Source organism: Strix aluco, chromosome 6 (genome assembly GCF_031877795.1).
Source record: "Strix aluco isolate bStrAlu1 chromosome 6, bStrAlu1.hap1, whole genome shotgun sequence".
Classification (NCBI taxonomy): Eukaryota; Metazoa; Chordata; class Aves; order Strigiformes; family Strigidae; genus Strix; species Strix aluco.
Window position 1 is genome coordinate 18,197,844 of NC_133936.1, and position 23,694 is coordinate 18,221,537.

Sequence of the window (23,694 nt, forward strand, 5' to 3'; positions counted from 1 at the left end):
CGGGCATCGCTGCCTCGCCGGTGCCCCTTGTGTCCCCCGCCGCCCCGGGGCAGAAAGGACGATCTCAGCCCCTGAAGTACCCAAATCGCGGCTGGGCGAGGTGGAAAGACCCCAAAGAAGCTCAGATGGAGAATTTCCAAGCTGCTCCCTGCCCCCGGGGCAGCGCTGACAGAGGACGCAGCATCTCCTGTCACCGAGATGGCAGGGAAGGGGGTAACCGGGACCGGCTGGAGACCCCCCGGGGCTGGGCACTGCCGGGGGCACCGGGGGCGAGGCTGCCCTGGCAGGGCCTGGCCGGGCTTGCTGGGGGGCAAGGGGCTGGAGCTGGGGAATGCCATGGGGGGCTTGGGGGGGGGCACGAGTTTCCCCTGAAGGGATTGCGGCATCCTCTGTCTCCCGGTAAAAGCTGCTTTTTGGAGAGAGCCTGGAAACAACCCCGCTCACCCCCCCAGAAGGCATGAGGGGAGGAATTGCGGAGGAAAGCACATGTATTGATAGTATGTAATTCCTCAAATAGTTTGGGAATTACAGGGGAGAGAGGGAAAGAAAAAAGCAAGCGGTTATGGGTGCAGCCCCCCAGCACCTGTTTCCCCATACACTGTCCTGCTCTGGCAATGGGGAACGTGTCCCCGGGGGCTGATGGGGACCCCCTCAGCCTGGAGCCACCGGGTCCAGGGGTCGCTGCTCCAGGGGACATCCAGCATGGGTGGCTGGGGGGGGCTTCATGCGCCGAGGGTGGCTGCGGGGGGGGGGGGTGTCCTTCTCTCCTCCCCCCGGCGTTGACACCTTGGGGGGTGACAGCAGAGCTGATCCCTGAGCCGGGGGGAGCCCGACGGGGAGGGGTGGCGGGGGACCTCCGTACAACCACCATCGCGCGGGGTCTGGGGGGGTCCTTCCCAGCCAGACCTGCGTCGCAGGCGCCCCCACCAAGACACCACCGCCCCTTGCAGCCCAAGTCACGGTCGCGGCCCGGCGGGGACCCCCGCTCCTCCCTCGCGGGGAGGGTGCCGGGAGGGGGAGTCGGGGGTGGGAGGAGGAGGAGGAGGTGGAGGAGGAGGAAGGGGGCCCCCCCCCCCCGCCGTTGCCCTTTTAAGGGGTTCCTTGAAACCGCGCCCGGGTTCCATGTTTGCAGCCCCAGCCCGGGCGGAGGAAACTCCATGTTGTAACAAAGTTTCCTCCGCGGCGCCGCTCCCGCGCCCGCCGCCCCGCGCCGCCGCCGGCCCCCGCCCCGCCTCCCCCCCCCCTCCCCCCCGGGGGCCGCGCCGGGGGGGGCCGCCCCCTCCCACCCCCCCCCCCGGCGCCCATGGAGCACCAGTCCATCATCGCCCAGGTTAGCAGGGAGGAGGGGAGCGCCCCGCTGCAGGAGAAAGGTAACGCGGGGAGGGGGGGGGATCCCTGCCCCCCCACCCCCGCCCCCGGTGCGTGGAGGGGGGGTCCCCGGAGTCTCCGGCATCGGGGGCGGCTGGGAGCCTGCGGGCGGCTGGTCCCGGAGGGTGTGATGAGCTGCGGGAGGTCTCAGCCCCCCCCTCCCCCCCGCCCCGTGCGTTCCGCTGCCCTAGGGTTGGAGGGGGATGCGCTTGGGGCACGGGGGGCGGCGGGGCTCAGAGGGAGCGGGGCTGTCTGCACCGTCCTGGGCGCGGGGGGCCGTGCTCCGTCCCCTCCCGTCCCCCCGAATGCCGCCGGTGACCCTGAGGTGCTCGGGGCGCTGCTGGGGCCCAGCCTATCTGCGCTGTTTCCTCGGGCGGCGGGAGGGGGAGCGTGTTTGTGTGTGTGTCAGTGCAGGCAGCGCCGACACTGGGGCAGGGAGGGGGCCGAGCGCCGGGCACCCCGCTGCAGCCCCGGGCACAGCCCCGCGCCCCCCGCCCCGCGCAGGGGTTTGCCGGGCAGCGCTGCCCGTCCCGCTGCCGCCGGGCTGGGGAGCTGCGGGGCCGCGGGTGAGGGCAAGCGTGGGAACGGGCCCCATCCCCGGTGGGGAGCTCCAGCCCCACCGGCTTCCTGCCGCGGGGCTGCCGGGGCTGCTGGGGGCACAACAGGGGAGCTGCGGCTGCCGGCCCCGGGGCAGGACCCGTCCCGCCGGGCCGCTGGGGAAGGGGCTGGAGGCGCCGCGGGGCCCCGGGCGGGCAGGAGCTGCCCCTCTGCCTCAGTTTCCCCTTGATCCGCCAATGGGGGCTGCGGGAACGGCGCCCAGGGGCGGGAACTTTGCCCTGATTGGTGTCTCTTCTCCGGTACGCTCGAGTCGGCCAATGAGAGAAGGGGCTGACTGGGGGCGGGGAAAAGAGGAGCTGTAAGCCCCGCCTCCCTCCGGCGAGGCCCCGCCCCCAGAGCCGCCCGCCCGCGTGGGCCCGCGCCCCCCGGGCAGGGACGGCGGGGACGGGCCGCGGGTCCGCCACCGCCCCGGGCGCTGCCGCAGCGGCCACGGCTGCCCCGGGGGGCAGAGCCGCGCTGTTACTGTAGGGTCTCCAGCCGTGGCGGGGGGGCCCACGGGGGTCTCCCAACTCTGGTGGCCGCGGCGCTGCCCCGGCGCCGCCGCCTGGCAGGGCAGGAAGGGCGGCCGGATGGCTGCCGGGGGCTGATAAAGGCTCGGGGGGCTGCGGGGGGCACCTCCCGTGTCCGGCATCAACACCCCGAACCCGGTTCACTCCCCCCTCCCCTCACCGTGCCGGGACTGGGGGGCTCCCCCGGGGATGCCGCTGTCCTCTTACCCCCCTTCCTGCCCCCCCCCCAGGTACCCAGGCCCCTGCCAAGAAGCCGCGGAGCCGCAGCATCCTCCAGTCCCTCTTCTGCTGCCTGTGCCGTGATGAGGGGGAGCCCTGTGCCGGCACCACCAGCGCCCCGCTGCTGGTGGAGGAGAACGGGGCCCTGCCCAAGGTACCCCCCCAGCACCCCCAGCCTGCCGTTAGAGGGGGGTCAGCGCTGCCCATCCTCAGCACTTCCCCTGTGCCAGGATGGGGGGTCTAAATGGGCTCCCCCCAGCCCATCCCCCTCCTTTGGATGGGCAGGAGGGGAGGGGGTGCCCCTCACCACCCTGCTGACCCCCGTGCTTGCCTGTGCCCCCCACCCCCCCGCCGCAGGCTGCCGTCAAACACCTCCTGCCTGAGATCAAGCCGCAGGACGCCAGCAAGCTGTGCGTGGTCATCGACCTGGACGAGACGCTGGTGCACAGCTCCTTCAAGGTGGGGGACACCCCGGCCCACCCCACTCCTCCTGCCCCACACCCACCCCCCCAAGTGATGCCCAGCACCCAGGCAGCCCTGCTGGGTCGGGTGGGGTGTCCCTGCGAGGGGACAGGGGGATGCCTGGTGGGCACAGGGCAGGCAGCGTTTGGGCAGGGGGTGCCTGCCCGGCGCTGACCCTTCTGTGCCCTCCCCAGCCGGTGAACAACGCCGACTTCATCATTCCCGTGGAAATCGATGGCATCATGCACCAGGTAACGGTGGGGGCAGGGGGCAGCCGCTGGGTGGGGGGCACAGCCCCCTCTGCCCCCTCCCTGGGGACCGGGAGCTGTCCCAGAACTCTGCACCGAGGGACAGTCAGGGATGTTGGGGTGCTAGGGCTGGCCCTTTGAGGGGCAGGGGTGTGTGCCCCTGTTGCCAGCGGGTTGGGGAGGAAAGGGGGTTCCCGGTGCAGTGCCCTCCTGCAGTGGCCGGCCCCGGGTTCAAGTAATCCAGGATAGGCTGTGGTCTGGGCAGTCAGCCTGTTCTCGGTTACTTGGCTCTGGAGCCGGCCGGATGCTTCGCCCAGGACGTGCCAGCGGGGCCGTGGCAGCCCCCAGCCCACGCGGGGCAGCCCCTGTGGCATGGGGCACAGGCAGCCCCCCAGCAGGGAGCCGCTGGCTGGGCTTGGGGACACGGGAGTCCCCCGGGGTGGGCGCGGGGGTGCTGGGTGGGGGCCGGGCAGCCGGTGCCCGTGGCGCGCTGCCCTCGGCCCCGTGCCCGCAGGTGTACGTGCTGAAGCGGCCGCATGTGGACGAGTTCCTGCAGCGCATGGGCGAGCTCTTCGAGTGTGTGCTCTTCACCGCCAGCCTGGCCAAGGTGAGTGCCCCTGCCGCCCCCCACCATTGCCCTCCCCTTCCCAGCTACCCCCCTGCGGTGGCACGACTCCCTTTGCCTGCCCACCCCATGGGCATTGCTGGCCCCTTGTCCCCTGCCTACCTGCAGGCAGTGCCAGCGTGGGGCAGCGCTGCTGCCTGCCCCTTCCAGGTGCTGGCCAGGGAAACTGAGGCACCGGGCGAGCTGGTGCCGGTGGAGAGCTGGGTGCCACTGTCACTGTGGTGTGCCCCAGTGACCTTCCTCCCTTGCCCACAGTACGCGGACCCCGTAGCCGACCTGCTGGATAAATGGGGGGCTTTCCGGGCACGGCTTTTCCGGGAATCCTGCGTCTTCCACCGCGGCAACTACGTGAAGGACCTGAGCCGCCTGGGCCGCGACCTGCGCCGCATCATCATCGTGGACAACTCGCCCGCATCCTACATCTTCCACCCCGATAACGCCGTACGTACCCCCGGGGTGAGGCTGGGGGGTGGGCCTGGGATACGGAGGGGAGGTGGTGGGGCCCCCCACTCAGCCGCTGCCCACTGCGCTGCCCATAGGTGCCGGTGGCCTCCTGGTTCGATAACATGGCGGACACGGAGCTGCTGGACCTGCTGCCCTTCTTCGAGAGGCTCAGCAAGGTGGAGGACGTGTACGCAGTGCTCAAGAAGCAGCGGACTAACAGCTAGTGGCCCCACCCCACCCCACCGGGTGCTGCCGGCGGGGGGGGGCAATGCCGTGGCAGCCCGGTGCCTTATTCTGGGGGGGGGTTCCCAGTGTGTCCCCCCTATCATCCTTCCCAGCCCCGGTGGGTGCGGGAGCCCTCCCTGCCTGCTGGTGGTGGGAGATGTGGGTGCCCCTGCCGGGAAGCTGGGTGTCCCCCTTCCTGTGGATAAGGGGGGGGCCGTGGGTGACCCGCTGCCTTGCTGTGCTGGGGACCTGTTGGGGGGTTCCCATCCTGCCCCACTGTCCCATTCCCCCCACCCTCCCCCCCTGCAACCTGCATCCCCCCTCCCCAAAACGGTTCTCAGGTCCTTTATCCCTCTGTGTCCTCCCAAGGGGGGAGGAGGGGTCAGCAGCTGCTGCTTTCCACTGCCTTTGGGGGGGGGACTGGACCCCCCCCAGTCAGGCTCTGCCTGCTGGGGGGGCTGGCGGTCCTCAGCCCCTATCTGCAGGGGACCCCAAGAAGGGTTAACCCCTTACCACCCCCAAAAAATGGGGGGGGGGAGGTCTTATTGGCCTTGGTGCATGGGGCCACCACCGTACCCTTAACTCTGCCCTTGGTGCGGCTGATCACCTTTGGGGGGGGCCACATCCCTACCCCGCCTTGTGCCTTCTGCTGCCCCCCACCAAGGGGGTGTGTTTTGGGGGGCAGCCCAGCCTCAGGGCTGAGCCTCTGACCACAAATGCCCCCCATGTGCCTTGGGACACCGTGTCTCTGTGAACCCCCCAACCGTGCAAGGGGTGTGCCTGGGGGGGTTCTTAATTCACCTCCTCCAACCTCAGTTTCTTCCCATGGGAGGGGGGTCTGGTGGCCTCCCCCCTCTCCAGTTACACTGTGTCAGTGGGAGCCACTCCAGTCACCAATAGGGGGGTCCCCTCCATTGCGGTGTGGGGGGGCATGCATCCCCTCTCCATCCATCTGCAGCTTCACCAAAGGCTGCGACTCTTAGGGGGGAGGGATCCCCCCATACCAGCCTTAGTGTGCCCCCCCCAGCTGGGGCAGGGGTGGGGGGCACTGCAGGGTCCCCCCTCCCTTCAGCCTGGGGTTACCCTGACCCCCATGGGGTTGGGCTTGTGCCAGGGTGTCCCCCAGCCTTGAGGGGCTGGGGGCTCTCAGGGAGTGTTTGGGGCGGGGGGCTGAGCTCAGCCAGGCCTTTTTTAATGTCGCAATATGGACAACGTCTCATAACTTTTTAGGGGGAAAAGCAACGGTTTCCCAAAAAATCATGGGTGCCTTTTTACCGCTGTGCCAGGGAAGGAGGCGGCAGTATTGGGGGTGGGGGGGGTGGGAGGGATGCAGGGTTTTTTAGCTCTCCGGTGCTGTCCGGCCAGCTCCTGCTGGCACTGCCCTTCTCCCAACGCTGGGTGCCAGGGGGAGGCAAGGGTGCCCCCAGGCCTGCCTGCACCCCTGCCTCCACCCCGTGCCTCATGGCAGGGGGGTGGGATGGGGGATGCTGTGGCACACCCACCCCCCTGGACCCCTGCCTGCCCCGGGCCTGATCCTGCCCCTCCAGGAGGGTTGAACTCAGCACTTTATATTAGACAAGTCAAACGGCACCAGCGCAGCCCGCTGCCCAGCAAGCACCCATGGGTGCTGCAGCACCTGAGGAGCACAGCCCCCATGCTGGGCACCCTTGGGGGGTCCGGGGGGGCTGGTGGCAGCATTGGGGGGGGGCTGGGGAGGGCTGGGGGACCAGATCCAAGTGCCTTCATGTGATTAAAGCTGTCAAACCATCATGGAAAGAGGAGTCCTGTGTGTGTGCGAGTGTGTGTGGACATGGGTATGTGCCACATGTGTGTCGCTAGTGGGGGGGGGCAGAGAGTCCCTGGGATCCCCTAAATCCCCCTGAGAAGGGGGGATGCTGCAGGTCAGTGCTGGGGGAGCACCCTCAGGCTGCAGGGTTGGAGGGTTACCCCTTGCCTGGTGCTAAGGTGACACCGTCATGCTCCAGGGCAGCCCCCCTCCTAACCCCTTCTGCCAGAAAAAAACACCCTGATGCCACGGGGATGGGTATCCTGCCCCTTAACAAGGGGGATACTGAATTTACCATGTGGGCTGTGCCCCCCAGCTTTGGGGCTTGGGGAGGGGTGGGCTGGTCACAAGTATGCCCTTCCTCACTTTCCTCCAAATGGGGTGTCAGACCCTCCCTGGGTAGACTGGGGGGGGTCACTGGGGAGACTTGTGACCCCCTCCCCCGGGCAGCCTGCTGCCAACATGCAGACAGTGGGGTGCTGGGGGGGGGTGGGGTGTCTCTTAGTCTCTTAGCTGCCCCCCTCCCCGTGCCCTCATTGGCCCTGTGCCTCTCCTCATTAACGAAGTCTCTGTCCTCCCTGATAACTGCACTAATTACTGAGTTCATTAGTGGCCCAGCGTGTCTAGCTGGGGGGCCCAGGGAGGGGGCAAGCCCTCTGGGGCTGGCGTGGGGTCCCTCACCCCTGTGCCACACCAGCGGATTCAGCCCTGGGACGCAGCCACCGAGCAGAGAGCGGCCACCCGGGTGTCACACCCCACCCAAAACTCAGCCCCACAACCCCGCTGGGGGCTCTGCATCCAGGTAAGGGTCCCGTGGGGGACACTGGTGTGGGTGCAGGGAGTGGGAACTGGGTGGCATGGTTGGGAGGTCTTGGGGGTTTTGGGGGCCAGGGGAGTGGATGGGCAACAGCAGAGCCCATCCCTGTGGCATCAGGGCACCAACTTGTTTGTGGCTGACACCCCCCTGGCCTGGTTCAGCCTATTGCCATCACTTGGGGGTCCTTGGGGTGGGGTGTAGGCAGGATTTGGGGATCACAGCAGCCTAGGACTGGTGCCAGGGTGATGGCTGGGGTGTGGGATGCCCACAGCGCTCATGGCCAGGGCTGCTGGCTCAGCAGGGTGGCCGAGATAAGGCTGCGGCAATCCTTCAGGGCTTGGGAAGAGATAAGAGAAAGACGGAGCCTGAGGGCTTGCCTGATGCTGCGAACCTTTCCCCTCCCAGCTTTATGTACCCCTGGTCATCCCCCAAAACCCCCTTCAGGGCTGGGACCCACTGGGCAGGACTCCAGTCCCTTCTCCTCTCTGTCAACACCAAGGGCATCATCATGTACCACCCCTTGGGGCTGGGGTTTGGGGGTACGGGACAGGGGATAGGGCTTAGTGCTCCATGGCTGGGAGGGTTTGGGGGTTTTGGGGGCTGGGGAGTGGAGGGCAGTGGCAGAGCCCATCCCCATGGCATCAAGACACCTCCGTGTTTGTGGCTGACGTCCCCCTCGTCTGGTTCAGCCATTGCTATCACTTTGCGGAATCTTTTAGTGGGGGATAGGCATGAAAAGTCCCATCACCATGGGCTCAGTGCCAAGGGCCAAGAGGGGAGCAGGCCCAGGAAGGGTGGCAGGTACCACCCTGGGCACAGCAAGCCCATGGGCAGAGTGCCTGGGGTTGCCCTGTGCTGCAATAGCATCCAGGGGGGCAATCGCCCCATGAGTAACGGGGCTCTTCAGGTGCCGTGAAGCCTTGGAGGGCCGTGGGGACCTTGACTCCCGGCTGTTCCTGCCCTTATATGGTGAACGTAGGCTGGGACAGGAGGGGACAAAGGTCTGGGTGCTGGCACCTGAGCACTTTGCCTAGGTACGCTCACCTGTGCCCAGCTCTGCAGGGAAGGTGAGGGGCTGGGGTGGGGGGACCAGAGGGTGGGCATGGGGGGGCAGCACATCCCACAGCCACCACCACTCCTGGCACCGGGGTGGCCTGGCAATGGGGCTTGGGGACCCATATGTGCCCCATCTCAAGGCTGCGCTGGGGGGATGCCACCCCCTGGATCTGAGGGACGGGATGTGGGTGCTTTCAGGGCAGCGCAGTGGGACCAGGCAGGGTTTGGTGGGGCTGGGGGAGCAGAGACCTCTCTGTTGGGCACCGCTGGCTCTCCCTGCCAGCCCCCTGCCAGGGCGCACGGGGGGCTCTGCCCAACACCAGCTGCCTGAGCTCCTTGCCTGCTTACCAGCGAGCACTGCCAGCCTGGCAGAGACGGCTGTGGGCAACCTTGGCAGCACCGCGGCTGAGCCCTGGCACGCCTGGCATCTCTGGGGGGCCAGGCTGTGCTCTCGCTGGGGAGCATGGATCCGGTGGTGGGGTTGGGGGTGGGGGGGAGCTGAAGCGGGCTGAGTGGGCTTGCACACGTGTGTGTGTGTGTGTGTGTGTGTGTGAGTGTGAGTGTGAGTGTGCATGTGCGTCTGTGCAAGGCCACCAGCAGTGGCCATGCCACACTGTGCCAAGCTGTGTCAGGACCAGGCTGAGCAGGGCTGGTTCCTGCTGGTGTCACCCGGCTGTGGCTGTGGCACTGGGGACGCCCTGTATGGCCCTGCCCTGTGCCTGGGCACAGGGCAGGGCACCGGGGCACTCAGGGGACCCTGCTCCTGCCCACCGTGGACCCTGGCATGGAGATGTGACAGCCCCCATTAGCTGTGGTGCCAGCCAGGCTGAGGGGGACGGCAGCCCCGCTTGTGTGTCTGCAGCCGTGGTGTCGGGGGGGGGTCCTCTTACCCCGTGCAGCTCCGGACGGGGGGTTTATGGCCTGGCTGGCTGCAGACAGGGCAGGGCAGCAGATGGCAAGGCTGGCTGGCTCCATCCCAGCTCTTAATGACAGTGCCTGCCATTAATGAGGGTGTTGCCGATGCCCCAGCAGGTCCCCTTGCCTGCAGCACCCGTCACCATGGTGGAGCTCAGCACCAAAGTCAGCAGGACGCTCAACAAGACCACGCCGGGCCTCCAGATATGGCGAATTGAGGTGGGGACGGTAGCACAGCCTGGGCACCCCCATCACCCGGGCACCCATCACTGGGCTGTCTGGGGGGCTGCGGGAGGGAAGATCCCCACTTTGTGTTCTCAGTGCCTGGGTTTGGGGGTCTCAGTGCGGCACCCAGGGTTAAACCTGTCCAGGTTTTGGGGCTGGGGGCAGTGGGGTGTGTGGAGCAGGGGTGGGGGGGTCCCCGCCAGGGCTGATGTCTCCCTTCCTTCTGCAGAACATGGAAATGGTGCCAGTTCCCACCAAAAGCTACGGCAACTTCTACGAGGGGGATTGCTACATCCTGCTGTCGGTAGGGCGGTCTGGGGTCTCATGGGAGATGGGCTCTGCTCTGGGGGGGGCCGGGGTGGAGGGAGGGGTGTCCCTGGCCAGGGTGGCCTGGGGACACAGGGTCTTTTCTAGTGGGGACTGGTGTCCTGCAGACACGCAAGACTGGGAGCAACTTCAGCTACAACATCCACTACTGGCTGGGCAAGGAGTCGAGCCAAGACGAGCAGGGGGCGGCCGCCATCTACACCACCCAGATAGATGACCACCTGGGCACAGTGGCTGTGCAGCACCGTGAGGTCCAGGGCCACGAGAGTGACACCTTCCGTGCCTACTTCAAGCAGGGACTCATGTACGTCGGTCACCTCTGGGGACCTGCTCCTACAGTGGGTGATGGTGGGCAGGGGTTCTCTGCCCCCATGAGGACATCCCCAGTGGGGATGGGGACAGCCCTGTCCTGGTGGGGTGGGGGAGGCAGGAGGATGATCTGGAGCTGGTCTTGCTCCATCCATCACCCACGTGTGTGGGTGGGGGTCCCCAAACACCTCCCTGCGCACAAAGGTGGGAGGGGGACCCTGCTGGAGCACGAAGGGGGTGTCCAGGGCTGACACTATGTCTGTCCCCCCCAGCTATAAGAAGGGTGGGGTGGCCTCGGGCATGAAGCACGTGGAGACAAACACCTACAACGTCCGACGCCTGCTGCATGTGAAGGGCAAGAAGAATGTGGTGGCAGGAGAAGTGAGTTATGGGATGTGGGGGGTTCCCAGCCACCAAACTCTACACAGAGATACTGTTTGGGGTCAGGATCAGGCCAGACCCCCCCCAGACACAGCTGCCCTCAAGCAGGGGACAGAGTGTGGGGGGGGTCACGCCGCCTTGCCTCAAGAGCAACCTCACCCCAAAAAGCCCCTCTTGGGGTATGGAGGAGGAATTACAGGCTGGAGGCATCAGCACTGAGCCAGGTCGGGTGGGGGCTGTGGAGCCAGGGGGATGCAGGCATCCTGCTGCTTGACCCCCACCCACCCCCCCCAATCCCATCCTTCTTGCAGGTGGAGATGAGCTGGAAAAGCTTCAACCGGGGAGATGTGTTCCTGCTGGACCTGGGCCAGCTCATCATCCAGTGGAATGGCCCGGAGAGCAACCGGAACGAGAGGCTGAAGGTACAGCTGGGGGGTCCCAGGGTTCCCCCCCAGAGGAAGGGGGTGACTGGCCACCCTCCTCCCAATCCAGGCTGACCCCTTCTCCCCCGGGTGCAGGCGATGACCCTGGCCAAGGACATCCGGGACCGGGAGCGCGGGGGCCGTGCCAACGTGGGCGTAGTGGACGGTGAGGATGAGGGTGCCTCGCCGGAACTCATGAAGGTCCTCACAGATGTGCTGGGTGAGAAGAGGGACATCAAGGCAGCCACCCCTGATGACAAAGTGGACCAGAAACTCAAGTCCTCCCTCAAGCTCTACCAGTGAGTTGCCAGGGGTGGGTCGCCTGCAGGGGCATCTCGCAGGTTGCCAGAGGGACCCAGCACCCATCTCTGCTATGTCCCATAACTTCCATCCCCATAGACAGTCACCAAAAGCGGTCAAGGCCACCACAGGGGTGGGGACAGGTCCTTTGGATGTTGTTGGATCAAGGGTAGTCCCTGGTGACAACAGAGAGATGCTCCTGCAAGTGTGACCTTTGGATACAGTGGCAATGTCCTTGTGTGGCCTCATCGCATCTGACATCTCTTTGTCCCTCCTTGTGGCCATGAGTGAGCTGCGTGGCAGGGCAAGCTGCAAATCAGGTTGCTACCATGGCAGGGCAAGAGGGTCTCTGGGTACCAGCAGTGCCACGATCAGGGTGGGGAAGGGGATAGGGAGAAGACACCCCCCACCCAACTCTGCCACCCCAAGATGGGGATGGGGACAGGGTTTTCCAGACCTGTTTCTAACCCCTCCTTCTCTCTTTCCCCCTGCCAGCGTCTCCAATGCCAGCGGGAACCTGGTCATACGGGAGGTGGCAATTCGACCCCTGACTCAAGACATGCTCCTGCATGAGGTGTGTCACCCATGGGATGCTTGGGGGTGCCCAATTTCATTTGGGAGTGCCCAAAGTCCTAATTTCTGCTGTTGTCTCCACTTCAAGGACTGCTACATCCTTGATCAAGGAGGTCTTAAGATCTTTGTGTGGAAGGGCAAGAACGCCAACAAGGAGGAAAAGCAGCAGGCGATGAGCAGGGCACTGGTGGGTGCTGGGTCAGGGGTTGGTTATGGGACAGCCTGGCAGCTCCCCAGGGTGCTGGGAACTCCATGCCCATGTTCTGGCTCCAAATCCCCCCAGGGCTTCATCAAAGCTAAGAACTACCCAACCAGCACCAGCGTGGAGACAGAGAATGATGGGTCTGAGTCGACCATCTTCAGGCAGCTTTTCCAAAAATGGACTGTCCCCAACCAGACCACCGGGTTGGGCAAGACCCACACCGTGGGCAAAGTGGGTGAGTGTCCTCTTCCAACAATGCACGACTCCTTGGATTGGGATGGGGAGCTGTGGGGACCCCATGGCCAGCAGAACGTGGCTCAGCCCTCTGCCCTTCCCCGCAGCCAAGGTGGAACAGGTGAAGTTTGATGCCACAACGCTGCATGCCAAGCCCCAGATGGCCGCCCAGCAGAAGATGGTGGATGATGGATCTGGGGAGGTGGAGGTAGGGGTGCTGGGGCAGAATGTGGGATCCTCTCGGGGCATGCCCTGGGCTGTACTGGGGTATGCCGTGGGGTCCAGGGGCTGCAGGGCAGGGGGATGCACCAGCCCTGGCAGCGGCATGTCCCCATCCCACCAGGTCTGGCGCGTGGAGAATCAGGAGCTGGTGCCTGTGGAGAAGAGGTGGCTGGGCCATTTCTATGGCGGGGACTGCTACCTGGTGCTCTACACCTATTTCGTGGGGCCCAAGGTGAACCGCATCATCTACCTCTGGCAGGTGAGACCCCCAGGGTGGGGGATAGGGGCATCTCCGTGGACTGGGGGTGCTCTGCCCCTAGACATGAGGGTTCCCTCTTCCCAAGAGGAAAAAGGGGGCCGTGGTGGGTGCTAAGCCCCACTCTGCTGTGCCCAGGGCCGCCAAGCCAGCACGGATGAGCTGGCTGCCTCCGCCTACCAAACTGTCATCCTGGACCAGAAGTACAACAACGAACCTGTGCAGATCCGCGTCACCATGGGCAAGGAGCCGGCCCACCTGATGGCCATCTTCAAGGGCAAGATGGTGGTGTATGCGGTGAGTGTGGGGCTGCCAGGGGGTGGGGAACGGGCAGGTGGGTGAGGCTGCAGCACCTGTGGTGACCTCCTGTCCCTGTACCCCCAGGGTGGCACCTCGCGGGAGGGCAGCAAGGAGCCCACACCCTCCACCCGCCTCTTCCACGTGCACGGCACCAATGAGTACAACACCAAGGCATTCGAGGTGCCCGTCCGTGCCTCCTCCCTCAACTCCAATGATGTCTTCGTGCTCAAGACCCCCAGCTGTTGCTACCTCTGGTATGGGAAGGTGGGTACTGCCAGGCACCAGGGTGGGTGCTGCTGCCCCCAAGAGAGATGTCCCCATCTCCTCTTCCTCCTCCTTGGCTGGGGCTGGTGACGGAGCAGCTGTGCTTGCTTGGCAGGGCTGCAGTGGGGATGAGCGTGAGATGGGCAAGACGGTGGCTGACATCATCTCCAAGACAGAGAAGCCAGTGATCGCAGAGGGACAGGAGCCACCTGAGTTCTGGCTGGCTCTGGGGGGCAAGTCCCAGTATGCCAACAGCAAGAGGTACCAGCCCTGTGCCCAGGGGTCCCTTGTCCCTACCTATCCTCAGGGGTAAGATGGGCCACCAGTCCCCAAGCAAGGTGAAGCCTATTCCCAACACCACTGCCATGTTGCTCCCCACCAGGTTGCAGGAGGAGAACCCCTCTGTGTCCCCCCGACTCTTTGAGTGCTCCAACAAGACAGGCACCTTCTTGGCCACGGAGATTGTAGACTTCACCCAGGATGACCTGGAGGAGGATGACATTTACCTGCTGGACACCTGGGACCAGGTGAGCTGGGGGGCACAGGGCAGGGGGACACATTTGATCCCACAAGTTGATGTCCCTGGGATGGGTGGAGGACCTGTAACAGCCAGAGGTGGTGGAATGGGAGGCTGGAAACATCCCTGGTCCTATGCTGTTTTTTTCCAGCTCCCTTGCTCCAGGGATGGCTGAGGATGGACTCCTGGTGCCCTTCCCCATGGACAGATCCTGTGTTCCCCCAGCCATGGGTTGGGCACAGCCCCAAAGGTCCCTGTCTCCCCCCAGTGGTGCAAATGGTGACCTTGTTGCAGGTTTTCTTCTGGATTGGGAAAGGCGCCAATGAATCGGAGAAGGAGGCGGCGGCAGTGATGGCACAGGAGTATCTGCGGAGCCACCCCAGCGGGCGTGACCTTGACACCCCCATCATCGTGGTGAAGCAGGGCCACGAGCCCCCTACCTTCACCGGCTGGTTCCTGGCCTGGGACCCTCTCAACTGGGCCGTGAGTCATGGAGGGGGCTGGAAAGACCAGGGGGGCCCTGCGCAGATGGGACCAGATGTGGATCTGGCCCCAGCCAGCATCTCCAGGGTGCAGGCAGGGGTTTGCCTGATCCCTGCCTGTGCCGAGGGGCTGAGTGCTTTTGTCCCCTTCCCAGGATAAGAAATCCTATGAGGCGCTGAGAGCTGAGCTGGGGGATGAGAAGAGCCTCAGGCAGCTCACCTCAGTAAGTGGCACAGGGCAGGGGGCAGCCAGGGTGGGCACAGAAAGCCCCTCTGTCCCCTTGGCAGGTGGCACAAGGAGCTGCAAGGACACATCCTCTGGTGCGGGGACACCTGGAGCCAGCCTGGTGCCTCCGCCCCTGGGACAGCCCCCATGTGACCCTTTCCCCCCATCCAGGCGCTCACAGCCAAGCAAGAGGTCTTCACCACCACCACCACCCTCCTCCCCGACAAACTGGAGACCTTCCCCCTGAACGTGCTGGTGAATACCTCGGCTGAGGACCTGCCGCAGGGTGTGGACCCCACCAGGAAGGAGGTGAGATGAGGCTGGGGAGCTGCTGGGGAGGACTGGGGGAAGCCTCCCAGCTTTAGCTCAGCCTCCTCTCTCCTCCCCCAGTACCACCTCTCCGACCAGGACTTCCAGGCTGTCTTTGGCATGAGCCGCTCCACCTTCGGCAACCTGCCGTTGTGGAAACAACAGAAACTCAAGAAGGACAAAGGACTCTTCTAGAGCAGAAGCCTGTGCCCAGTGACACCCCCAGCTCATTATTTTTATTAAATAAAATATATTTGGAGAGTGGGGCTGTGTCTTCCCCCCAACCCCGGGGCTCAGCCCAGGCGTGGGGCTTATTTGGCAAAGAGATGGTGTGCAGGGGAATACAGGTCTTGCCTGGGCACTGAGGCAGCAAGGACCCTCAGCTCCTTCTCCTCCTCGTCCTTCACCCCCACTGTGCTCAGGGGTGATGCAGAAGCTGCCCACCCCCTGGGCACCCCTGGGGAGCCAGGGCTCTCCCATCCCACCCCAGCAGCTGCAGCTCAGGGCTAAAGGTCTGGTATACAGCTGGAGCCGCTCCCTCCGTTATCACGTGAACCTCAGTAAGTACATGCAGTATCAAAGGTAAAAGCAACAAGCCGCAGGCTGAGGGGATGGCACGTGTGTGGGGACAGCACCTGCTGGGGACAGACACTTGTCCTTGCCCCAGGAGGGGAGGGGAGCATCTCCCTCCTGCTTGGGATCTGTTGGGGACCCAGCGAGGCGGCGGGGGGACGCCTGCAGGGGTGCTTCCTGGCAGGGGAGCCGGGATTTGCACGTGCCTGGAGGCACTGCACGCACGCACGCACGCGCACACACACGCACACACACACACCCACACCCACACACACCCACCCACCCACCCACCCCCCCCCCCCCCCCCCCCACCTTCCCAGACAACTGAGCAAAGTCCCAACGGGAAATGGGGGGGGCAGAGGTGTGGTGCCCATTGTCTGCAGTAGTCAGCAAGCAGCAGCCCAGGCAGCATGGAAATAAGATCTGGAACCAAGAGAGGGTTAATAAAGAGGTTTTAATTTCACAAAAATCTATCTACACATCATTTAAAAAGGGGCGGGGGGAACCCAAGAGCAAAAACTGTAAAGAATAGAGAGGAACAGGTCTGCTAAAACACAGAGAAAAGTGCTGCTCCACATTAACAGTGTAAAGAACCAGAAAGTTGGGGTGCAGGCAAAACTGGCAGTGGCCACCCCACAGCAGGCAAGGCTGGAGTCCAGCAGCTGAGCTACACAGACAGCAGCTGCCAGGGGTCCCGCACCCCTTTATCTCTTTGGCAGGTGAGTACAGGGGTAATTAGCTCCATTAAAAGGAAAATAAAGCAGATGAGTTATTCCCAGCCCGCCCCCCTCCCCCCCACTGAAGCATGGGATCCCCACGCCAGGGTGAACTGCAGCAGGAAGCGCTGGGCTGGCCATCAGCCCTTCCTCGGGACGCAGGACGGGGAGGAAGACGCCCGGGTGATGGTTATGTGTGCTGCACCGAGCGGGAGGTGGAAGGCGATGCCATGGCCGCAGGCGTTGGAGAGCCCTGCTCCTCCTCCTGCTCAGCTCCTCGTATCGGTGCCAGGCTGCCGCTCCGGTCGGGAAACCAGTCCTGGCTTTGCAAAGGCTCTTTGTGCAGCCCCGCTGGCCAGGGCTCCCCAGGGACCCGCACACACAAGCTCCAGTTCATTGACGTGAACGGTTTTGCACCTCTTGGAGTAGGGGAGTAAATCAAGATTGAATTATCGCAGTCAAACAACGAAGGGGTGAGAGGAACGGCAAGATGGGACTTCCTTGAGTTTTTATGCTGAATCACACTTGGACTAAACTGGGCCGATTCAGGAGCGGGTAAATGTTTAACCACAACGCTGTACATCTGAGGAAGAGCCTGCACGCGTTCAGGGACTGCAACTGAACTTCTCCACCTACCTATACCCCAGGATGGGCGTCCCACCTGGAAGGTGGGACTGAACTTGCTGCTGCGACAGCACGAGTGGTGGGAATGTTACAGCTGGTGGGCAGCACACCCCTCGAGGATTATGCACCCGTCTTCCTCCCCGCTGCTCTCGGAGAGGGAGAAAGCTGGCTTCTGCAAGGAAGCGGCTCCATGGACACTCCTCCTGCCAGTGTGAAGGTGCAACTGAGCTGCCATATGCCAAATAAAAAAAGCTTAAATTAATTAATAGATGTCTGCAAATTCTTAATGGCTAGAATAACAAGCAAGAACTTTTCATAAAACAAGAAACACTGGTTTCAAGCATCAGCTTTTGCACTTTGATCCAAACAAAAACTGGCTTTAAACAAAAGTCACTGCACTGAAAAGTCAGGCAATGTTTGCTTTTATTATAAATTAACTGGAGTGCAGTGCCTTGCAAAAACAACCTTGCCACCCAAAAAAGCAGAGATGACTTCTGATACTACAGGAATACTGGTTATTTACAGCACTAACGTAGGATGCGCTTGGGGAAAACAAATTTGCCCTCTGGACGGAGCAGTCCCTTCATCACATTTGCAGGGGCAACCAGTTCAAAGGACAACTCCTGTGTCACCGCCTCTTCCCATCGCCCAGAATTCTACCAAAATTAGTATCAACAATAGAAAAGTATAATGCTTTGTAATAAATTAACATATACACCCACTCGGGCTGCATCTGACAAGATAAATGCTCTGTCACGTTTACAACCAAATATTCTCTCCTAGCTCGAAAACCAGAAAGATGTCACCTGACCCGGTCCACCGGGCTCATCCAACACAGGGACTGGAAGGTCAGTCAGTCTTTTCACCACGCTGGGGCCCCTGAAGTACTCGGCCTGGGGAGGACTACGGATGGCTGCCGCTCACTGCTGCGCACAGAGGTGAGGAGAGGCCACCGAGGTAGCATCCCTGCGCCAGCCTGCTAGGATAAACTCTAGTGTGGAAGTGCCCACGAAAGAGGTGCCTGCTGTCTCCTAAAGCGATGGTTTTGTCTGCTTTGCTTCAGCTGATATATTCCTGAGAAACTCCTAACAATAGTTTAAAAAACCCAGAAACTATCTTGACAGCAAAAAAAGGTGTGGGTTTTGGTTTTTTTTAGAAAAAGAAGTCTTTCACCTCTAAAACTCAAGCTGCAAAAATCAGAACTAGAGGCCAAAACAAGAGCAACTACTCTGCTTAACAGCAACAATTTCTCTGAAATGAGTAAAAGGAAACATCTGCCCCTGCTAAATAAGCATGAAGGTGCTGAAAAAATGAAGTCACTAGGCTTTCCCACCCCTGCTGAAACAAGCGATAAAAGGAGCATCATGTCTCTAAATCCAATAAAACGCAACACTTCTTCCTAACTGTGTTCTGTTACTGCTGAACATGGGCTTTCTGAAAGCTTTCCACCTGGTTTAATTTCACAGTTTGAGCACTCTGGACTCCCCAGAAAGGAAAGCAGAGGCATAGCTGCAGTAAAAACCCTCTTACCCTGGGACACGAGAAGACCAAGGCAAGGCCATGGTTCAATCCAAGAGCAATTCAACTGCCCAGCGCTACCCTGCAGACCCTGCCTTTTCCCACCGTTCCCAGTTCATGATGACCCAGGCCTGCACAGAAAGGGTAACACCAGAACGCTCTTTCCCTCCCAGAAGACACGAAGTGGCTGCTGCTCACCTCCTGCTGCTGTTCTCAGTCTGCTCCAGGCATTCACCAGAGTTACATCGAAGCAGCCCTAAACAATACAACTTCAGTGCGAAATACTGCACACCCGAAGAGAGACCTCTCCTCTCCAAATGGTACTTATGCAACAACCTTATGAAGAAAATGCAATCAAATAATAGAACTTGTAAAACAAAAGAAATCACATATATAATCTCACGTCTAAAGGATGACAGTGAATGGTGTAAAAAAACCAACGGAGCTGCCACCAGGTATGCTATACATTCCACAGCACCGACAGTTTGGTTCCTGGAACCGTATGCAAATAGCGGAGCGCTTACAAACCCACGAATGTCAAAACGCATCAGCTTGAGTGATTCCAAAATGCCTGTTAGCAAGATGACTGGCAAGAGCATACTCAGAGATCTGGGTTTCCAGTGAATATTACTAACACAACACACGCCAGGTTACAGAATCTATTGCTTAAATTGCTCTTGGAGGAAAAAAAAAAAAAAAAAAGCCAAGTGATATGTAAATCTTTGCCACTCACATCTCTCAGGTGAATGGGCTTTTAAAGTCGAGTCTCTTTTTGCACTTTTTTTTTTTTTTAAATCAGTTTATGAGCAGCTGTAGTCTTGTGGCTTGACGCAACTCTTTAAGGCTCCATGCTGACAAAATTATCTGAGGAACAATAAAAACTTCACCACAGGAGGATTGCTCTGGGATGTCAAGGTTTAAACGCGTGGTTCAGGCCCAGGACTTGCACAGATGGTTCAACAAACCGAGCGCCCCATATTTCTACCTTTTGTCTCTTGATTTGGCCCTGAGCTGTTTGTTACTCCTGCGTGTCTGGCACAAGTTCAGAATCTTCCTTGTTCCTCAGGAGGAACAAGGTGTTTTACTCTTCACAGAGGCTGACGAACCGATCTTCCTACTTCCATGCTAAGTGGTTGTGCATTTTTTTCTGTTTCTAGTAACTCATCGAAGATATCCCTAGGACAGAGGGAAAGACCAACAGTGAAACTTATGTACAACAACAAACTGCTACATAACACAGCCCTGAGGGAATTGGCAACTGGATTTAATCCACAAACTCAAGCGTCACGGATCCTGGCAGAGAAAGGTGTCTTATCTGGCATCTCTAAGCAAGGCTCCTTGAATCCCACAGCACTTTTTTTTTTCATTTATTACAATGAATAAGGTCAGTGGTAAGCCTCAGAGAACCGTAACAATAGCAAAAATAAGTCCTGGTTGGTAAAAGGATCAGAAGCAACACAAGACACAGTCTGTAGATAAAGTGACATCCTTTATTAAAGCAACCAGTAAAGACAGAAGAAGAGGACAAACTGAGACACAAAACCCCTTCTTCAGTTCTGTGTGCCTGAAAAGATATCACTTCTCCCTACAAACTTCATCTTGCCTGTGTCCTGAGATGACCATGGCTGCAACAACACAACCGCCAGGAGCAGGGATAAGGGCATTTACAAACATCACAGCACTTGAAGGAAAAACCCAAGCTCTGCTATGATTCCTGGTGCAACAAATGCATAGTTGAGACACTGAATCCCCTTCTTAAAAGATGATTTAATGCATCTTGTTAAAACCCGATGTATTAGTGACATACAATTCCACGCTTCTGAACTCAGAGCACTTCAATTTTGTCACTCTTGCATATAATTCTGACTATGATTTCTTCTGACAAATGCATGGAGATACTTTTCAACCCAGCAAAGAGGACTAGAGGAAGAAGAGAAGCCCACTTCCTCACAAACAGCAGGTAATTACTAGAACCAAAATTCCCCAAGACACCTACTTGTGCATGTAGAAGAAGATATAACCACTTCGGTCTCTGTCACACTGAACAGTGGCCTCTAGAGTTCTCGACACTTCCAGGTCATTGTAGGTGAACCAGGACTGCTTCTTGATATCATAGACATCACTGATATAATGACCTTAAAAACAGAGAACGCACCTTTCTTTTCATGCTGCAGTTTAACCATTAAGCTGGTTAGATAGATACCCTGGTCCAGCGACCTATGTCAAATTTAAATGCTAAAAGACCCCAAAGATCCTGGTCCCTCCATCCTTCGTGGTCAATGAGCTGGTAAAAAGCACAAGCAATTCCACAGACCCAATAAGCAGTACATCATCCACGTGCCGCAGTTAGGCACCACGACATCCTCAACCTGCTCCCCCACCAGCAAACCAAGATGGAAGACTTGTTTTGCTGCCTTAATTCTTCTCTACAAATAATCCTGCATTGGTAATTCTGTATTACAGATTTTTTAAGATATATAAGAGATGAAGAATAAAATACAGCATCTTTTACCTGAAGATGATGTGCTTCCAATATGGCTGACAATGCTGATGAGGCGATAGGAGTGAGGAAGCTCTCCTGTCTGAAAAAAAAGTTCAATTAAAGCTTTTAGGCATTCATTTGTGTCCCACATAGTTTATGGACAAGATGATTTATACCTGAGATGCCAGCTTTGACTACTGTATTCAAAGCTGCAACCCAATCAAGGATTACAGAAACAGACACCCTGGTTCAGACCAAACAAGGAGGCCTTCCAGAAGTGGGAAAAAACCTTCTGTCTTATTTAATCTTTCAGCAAGCCAATGAACACGCAAAGGAGCCACTCTGACCTCAGAACAGATGCTGACACAAGCTCTACACTGCAAGTTTTCTAAACAACCATTTCCTGAGCGACTTCCACTGATGTCAGAATCAATCCACCAAATAAACATAGAAAAGCAAAAAGGGAACACCACGCTTACTTCTGAAATACCAAATACCCTTGATAACGGTACACAGATTTAACAGCTAATACCAGATACGTAGCCCAGATTATCTCATCCTGCACCTGTAATGTCAGAAGACAACGCCCTCTTGGCATGCAGGAAACATGCTCTGCCTATTCACTGACAATAAAACTAAACGGTGGTAACTGGCTTTTGACAATTATTTTTAAATCCTCTCATCATTGATACGATTCACTGATAATACTCTTAAAATGTAACTCTTGGTTAAGAGTAAGGAAATTGGTAAAGAATTGTAAGAAAATAAAAACTGCTCAAAGAAACTCCAGTTGTTTAACCTTTTCCACTCTACACAGCATGCCTTCCACTGAGGCAAGCAGGCAGCTTTCACAACAGCGGTGTGTGGAGCCTGAGCGTGCCAGCGGCCAGCAGCACAGCCTAGGTTACAGTTACGTTTCACCTAATGGGAATAAGATCTTGCCACAACTTCTCAGTTCTGGTGGTGCAGGATCTAGAAGCCCATGGTGTGTTGCAATTAAACTACCACACTGGCTGAAGTCCTCTCGCTTTGTAAGTAAAAATTTCAGGCCCATTGCTTTACATGCACTGGAACATTTCTGGTATAAAATCATTGTTTCCTTTTCATTACTATTCGCATTTTAGAAAAACTCGGAGCGTCTCTGCAGCTCTTTTGGTTTGTTTTTTTTAAGTTAAAATAACACAATAGGACAGACTCGTAAGGATAGAAATCTATCTTTTAACTTCTGAATGTAAAAGACCTTTCTAGACTCTATACTTGCTCTGTAAAACTACCTCCAACACTAAACTGATGGTAAAGGGGTCTATTTCCCAGATGGCTTTTGAAATCTTAGATCACACCTCAGCATTTCTTTTCAGCTCTTCTGCTTCAGCTTCTGAATACTCCATGTCAAGAACATCCTCATTCCCAGAGTCTTCATCAGAACCAACGCTGTCCAGGAGAGAGCTGTTAAACTCTAGATAGCATGGAAACAACGATACTGTGTGAGAAGCCGTGGCGTGCACAGGAATTCACAAGAGGTTGAGGTACATCTACCCCCATAAACAAGCCAATAAAATGCTAATGTTTCAAGCTTTCTTTCCAAGGAAAGCAGGAGATATTGGAATTTCCAAATAAAAACTCTCTCACTTTCCCAACTTGTCAGAGCAATAGTTAAGAAAAGTATCTTGCACTACAGAATTAATTTTAGCATAATCTCTCTCATATGTTCACAAAATGGCACTATGGCAATGGCAGCTGGGTGATAAACGAGCATTTAAACGCCCAATTCGCTCCAAAGCACCAGTGGTCTGCAGCCAGAACTGACATTAAAAGAAGTACAGCCAGTCTGGTCAGTGAACTGTAAGTTTCTGCAATGAGAAGCTATGAATTACAGTTTTAACTATAAGTTGCATTAACAAAGTGCATTTTTCAATTAAAACTGGCATCAAAATGCTACTGCTGGCAGCAGGCATCTTTTCATTGTTTTCAATGGTAAGAAGGCTGCTCACTGCAGGAACTTCCAGTTTGCTTGGCTGAGCAAAATGCAGACAGCTTTCTGTAAAGAGCCGGAAGGCACCACTGCTCCCTGTACACGCTGTTCCAAACTTCCCGGGATTCTGCAGCTACCCGACTAATTTAAGATTTTGTACAGTACTCATTAGGAGAAGTAGCTATGCTTTCACCAGCTAAATTAAATCTATGGAGTCCTGGGTGGATGAGAAGTTGAGATTAACAGGACACTACTCAGGATATTTTTTGTAAGAGACTATCACGCCAGTTATGATGGAGATGTTTTGCCAAAGAGATTCTCACACTGCTTGTGCTGTTAAATCATCAGCGCTGGATTAGTATAATCTTCTTGGGAAGTTTATAGATGAATCCCTTTAACTGAGAATATTTTACTGCTGGTTTCCACACTTATTTGGGCTGTTGTGAGCTAGACTACAGCCAAGAAATGCAGTCACTTATATAGGTGTCTGCATGAAGCACTTGCCATGGGTATTGCTAAATGCCACTTCACCAACGGTCCTTGGATGACTAGTGGTTCTGTGATTGCAGCACCACTGGGAACCTTCCTAAAACAAATACTACCAGCTACACGTTCAAGATTATTAGCATTTCCTTGAACAACTGCTGGCTGATGCCTTACAAATGAGACAGTAGCAAGTTAAGCAGCACAAGGCTACACTCATGTTTAAGTCAAAGCGACTGCAAATCAGGAGGAAGAAGGATTTCTAGCCTTGAATTCTTCCTGGCCACGAATCAAGGAAGACCCAGGAGGGGCTGGGCACTCAGTCTGCCAGAGCTCATCAGGGGACAGGACTCAGGCTGAGGGACGCTTAAGCAGCATTCAACTTACTTCTCTTCAGAAGCAGACACAGGTTCATCCAGTAATAACTGAGGGCCTTTAAAGGTGCCTGAGCAACTACGAGTATCTTAACACAATACTTCATTACC

General features: G+C 58.3%; 3 protein-coding genes across 8 annotated transcripts in view; 2 read left to right on the forward strand and 1 right to left on the reverse strand.

The window, feature by feature from the left end:
- Window positions 1-1,229: 1,229 nt before the first annotated feature.
- CTDSP1 (CTD small phosphatase 1) lies at window positions 1,230-6,817 on the forward strand. Its single transcript, XM_074828858.1, has 7 exons — window positions 1,230-1,370; window positions 2,726-2,868; window positions 3,072-3,173; window positions 3,371-3,427; window positions 3,939-4,031; window positions 4,305-4,490; window positions 4,589-6,817. Exons 1-7 carry the CDS (start codon window positions 1,304-1,306, stop codon window positions 4,715-4,717), a joined length of 777 nt encoding a protein of 258 aa, XP_074684959.1. The 5' UTR covers window positions 1,230-1,303; the 3' UTR covers window positions 4,718-6,817.
- Window positions 6,818-7,122: 305 nt separating this feature from the next.
- VIL1 (villin 1) lies at window positions 7,123-15,101 on the forward strand. Of its 3 annotated transcripts, none has more exons than XM_074828856.1 (20): window positions 7,123-7,306; window positions 9,407-9,511; window positions 9,747-9,821; window positions 9,952-10,148; window positions 10,426-10,534; window positions 10,846-10,956; window positions 11,053-11,255; window positions 11,752-11,830; window positions 11,918-12,016; window positions 12,113-12,266; window positions 12,373-12,473; window positions 12,609-12,746; window positions 12,882-13,040; window positions 13,128-13,307; window positions 13,423-13,568; window positions 13,690-13,834; window positions 14,119-14,307; window positions 14,462-14,530; window positions 14,704-14,841; window positions 14,923-15,101. In XM_074828856.1, the coding sequence occupies exons 2-20, from the start codon at window positions 9,437-9,439 to the stop codon at window positions 15,034-15,036; spliced, it is 2,481 nt and encodes an 826-aa protein (XP_074684957.1). In that variant the 5' UTR covers window positions 7,123-7,306; window positions 9,407-9,436; the 3' UTR covers window positions 15,037-15,101. The 3 variants fall into 3 exon arrangements, with proteins under 3 accessions (XP_074684957.1, XP_074684956.1, XP_074684958.1); XM_074828855.1 differs by having other exon boundaries at window positions 7,227-7,306; window positions 9,410-9,511; XM_074828857.1 differs by lacking the exons at window positions 7,123-7,306; window positions 9,407-9,511; window positions 9,747-9,821; window positions 10,426-10,534 and having other exon boundaries at window positions 10,063-10,148.
- A 748-nt stretch (window positions 15,102-15,849) lies between these two features.
- The window catches only part of USP37 (ubiquitin specific peptidase 37), a 38,167-nt gene continuing 30,322 nt past the window's right edge, over window positions 15,850-23,694 (reverse strand). For 3 of the 4 annotated variants that reach the window (XM_074828861.1, XM_074828859.1, XM_074828860.1), the window contains 4 exons: window positions 22,095-22,210; window positions 20,785-20,854; window positions 20,269-20,407; window positions 15,850-19,448 (listed from right to left, as the gene is read on the reverse strand). In XM_074828861.1, coding sequence (XP_074684962.1) covers window positions 19,361-19,448; window positions 20,269-20,407; window positions 20,785-20,854; window positions 22,095-22,210 — 413 coding nt within the window. In that variant the 3' untranslated portion in view covers window positions 15,850-19,360. The remainder of the gene's footprint in view (window positions 19,449-20,268; window positions 20,408-20,784; window positions 20,855-22,094; window positions 22,211-23,694) is intronic. The other variant, XR_012623774.1, reaches the window with a different exon arrangement.